Source organism: Meleagris gallopavo, chromosome 1 (assembly GCF_000146605.3).
Source record: "Meleagris gallopavo isolate NT-WF06-2002-E0010 breed Aviagen turkey brand Nicholas breeding stock chromosome 1, Turkey_5.1, whole genome shotgun sequence".
NCBI lineage: Eukaryota > Metazoa > Chordata > Aves > Galliformes > Phasianidae > Meleagris > Meleagris gallopavo.
In genome coordinates this window covers 188,493,526-188,496,092 of record NC_015011.2, presented here as the reverse complement: position 1 = coordinate 188,496,092, position 2,567 = coordinate 188,493,526, and the positions used below count along the sequence as shown (strand labels likewise).

At 42.6% G+C, this 2,567-nt stretch overlaps 1 protein-coding gene across 1 annotated transcript in view; it reads right to left on the bottom strand.

The window, feature by feature from the left end:
* Positions 1-1,834: 1,834 nt before the first annotated feature.
* NOX4 (NADPH oxidase 4) overlaps positions 1,835-2,567 on the bottom strand; it is a 25,459-nt gene continuing 24,726 nt past the window's right edge. The window contains exon 10 of the mRNA XM_031552294.1: positions 1,835-2,113. Within this exon, the coding sequence (XP_031408154.1) occupies positions 1,835-2,113 (279 nt within the window). The remainder of the gene's footprint in view (positions 2,114-2,567) is intronic.

Genomic DNA, 2,567 nt, shown 5'->3' with positions numbered 1-2,567 from the left:
TATAAGGATGTCGTGGGAGACAGTATCAAACGCCTTTCTAAAATCAAGGTAGATTACATCTACCGCTCTTCCCCCATCCACCCAGCATGTGACAGCATCATAGAAGGCCACCAAGTTGGTCGAGCACGACCTCCCCTTGGTGAACCCATGCTGACTACTCCTGATAACCTCCTCCTCGGTCCATTATAGAGATGGACCGAGAGATGGCCAGTGGCTGTGCAAACTGATGTACAGAAGGTAGAGGAGCGAAAATCCACATGGGATGTTCACAGCAACTGTAATACAGCAGTGCTCACTCTGTTTCCTAAAGAGGCTAAAATTGGGCTCAACTTTTTACAACTCTAAAAACAATCTGTATGATTTATACACACATACAAATATACTAGAAGAGAAAGGAGAAAGCTAACTTTGGCATCTAGAAGTGATATCTAGACAAACTATAAGTAACTGAATTGTGAGAATGCTTTACAGTGTTCAACGTTTCCCAAGTTTCTAAATTTGTTTTGGAGTTTTGACCAAAAGTATCTTTCAGACTTAGTTCTTTTCTTTCCTCTTCATTTTTAAAGCTCTCAAAATTCCCACAGTTGAAGACACTGTGTTAGTCAAACTAACCACATGGCCTCCTGGTCCTCACTTCCTAACCAGACAATGAAACTGTGGCTTGAGTCATCTCATAGGTACTGCACACACAGGTCCAAATGCAGTCTATAACTGGCTCATTTTGAAGAAAAAGAAAACCAAAAAAAAGGACAGAAGATGAGCTGGCACAAAGCAGATGAGTCTTCTGAATTGAGAGGAACTTTGTTGATTGATATCAGCTAACAATCTGACCCAACATGTTGACCCAAGAACATTTGTTTAAAGAACAACACACTTGCTCTGCCAGGAACCAAAACTATTTTCAAATGGATGCACTGGGCTGCAAAGCCATTAGAGATAATAGTAAAATTAAACATGTTTTCTGCTTTTTTCCTTGTAAAAAAGCTATCGTTGTAAAATATGCAAATATTTAATTTCCCATTTTTTCCACTACCTATGCAAAAGTTTAGTTTCCTGAACACAAATGAGTCAGTAAGAAGAAAAAAAACAGACAAGTATAATCACCGTATCAGCTCGTTTTCAAGCTAGTTTCACAAGGATCTGTGGAACTGGCTAGTTCTAGCAGTACTGTCAACCATATGAAAAATATATATCCTGGATCTACCAAAGATAAAACAGAGATGATGCACAGCAGGTTAGGACATGCATCATCTCTGCTTTTGCCCCAGGTCAGCTTACCATTGAAGTCCACAGTGTCAAAAAGCATAGCATTATTCATGCACTTGTACCTGGATTCTAAAATCCTCAGCCACTCTACAGACTTTTTCAGAAAATTGTTATCTCCAAATCTACCTCTTTGGAGACAAGTCATTCCAAGCAACCATGACTGCATAACTGTGGATTTAGAACCAATCTCTATCTCACTTCCCAGAAACTAACTTTTTGAAGTCTTTTGGTGGTGGTGGATGCTATACTCAACAGTCAGGTCTTCAGTAGATCACTCACCTTCCAAGACGTTGTTTTCACAAAACAAAACAAAACATATATAATTATAGTAATTTACACTGAACTTACAAGTATGACAACCTGAGATTGAAAAGAACCAAGACTTTTCAAGAGATCCTGAAGCAAATTGGGATGAAAAGGAGCATGTGCCTATCAGTTTGACTAATGCTTTGATGACAAGAGGTTTGGCTCCAGTCTGTTGAACACATTTGTGTCCCTTTGAGCCTGCCAGCAGCAAGCAGGATGGAGGGGGAGGAAAGACTGCTGTCCTAAACTTGAGTGGCTCTTCTCAGCAACGGCAATTTTCTAATGCTAAGTCACTGTTAGCAGTCTTGCAGTAATCTCCTATCTGATCTTCCCCAACTTCGCAGGGCTTGCAGGCATTCTTTGTCATTGCAAATGCTTTCTGTCCCTTTCCTTCCTCCCCAGAATCCCCATTTCCAGAGCAAAACTCAGTGTCCAGGTGACTCACCCCTAACATCTGATGCAGATAGTAATACTGCAACCCTCGGCAGTACAGCAGGAAGGTCTTCCAGAAGAACCACAGGTTCAGTGAGAGCCAGAAAAACTAAAATCAAAAGAAAAGAGAGACTGGAAGTTTTACGTACAGACTCTGCTATATTAATTCTGTTTGTAAGTCACATGCGTGTACTTTCATAAAGATTTTTAAGCTTAGAGCAGTTAGCAAAAGTATTTTAATAACAATGCATATGAAAGGATAGCCTTTAGGTGAGACGTTTTCACTGACATCGAAAACACAAAACTAAAGTTTAGCGAGTGAGGGCTCCTGGGAGCCGACGAAGCACGAAATACAGCTCCAGGATCAAAGCACAAAAACTGAGACAAAGGCAGGAGGAGCAGGACCTGCGGAACCCCCTTCTCCCCCAAACTTTGCCCAGAAGAGCTAACAAAGAGCAGCCGCTGCCCGCGCCTGGACACGCAGCGCCCTGCGCCCGCCCACCCGGCGCCGGGTCTACCTCACGCGCGGGCGGGAAGCGGCGCCCCTCAGCGCGGGGCTGCGC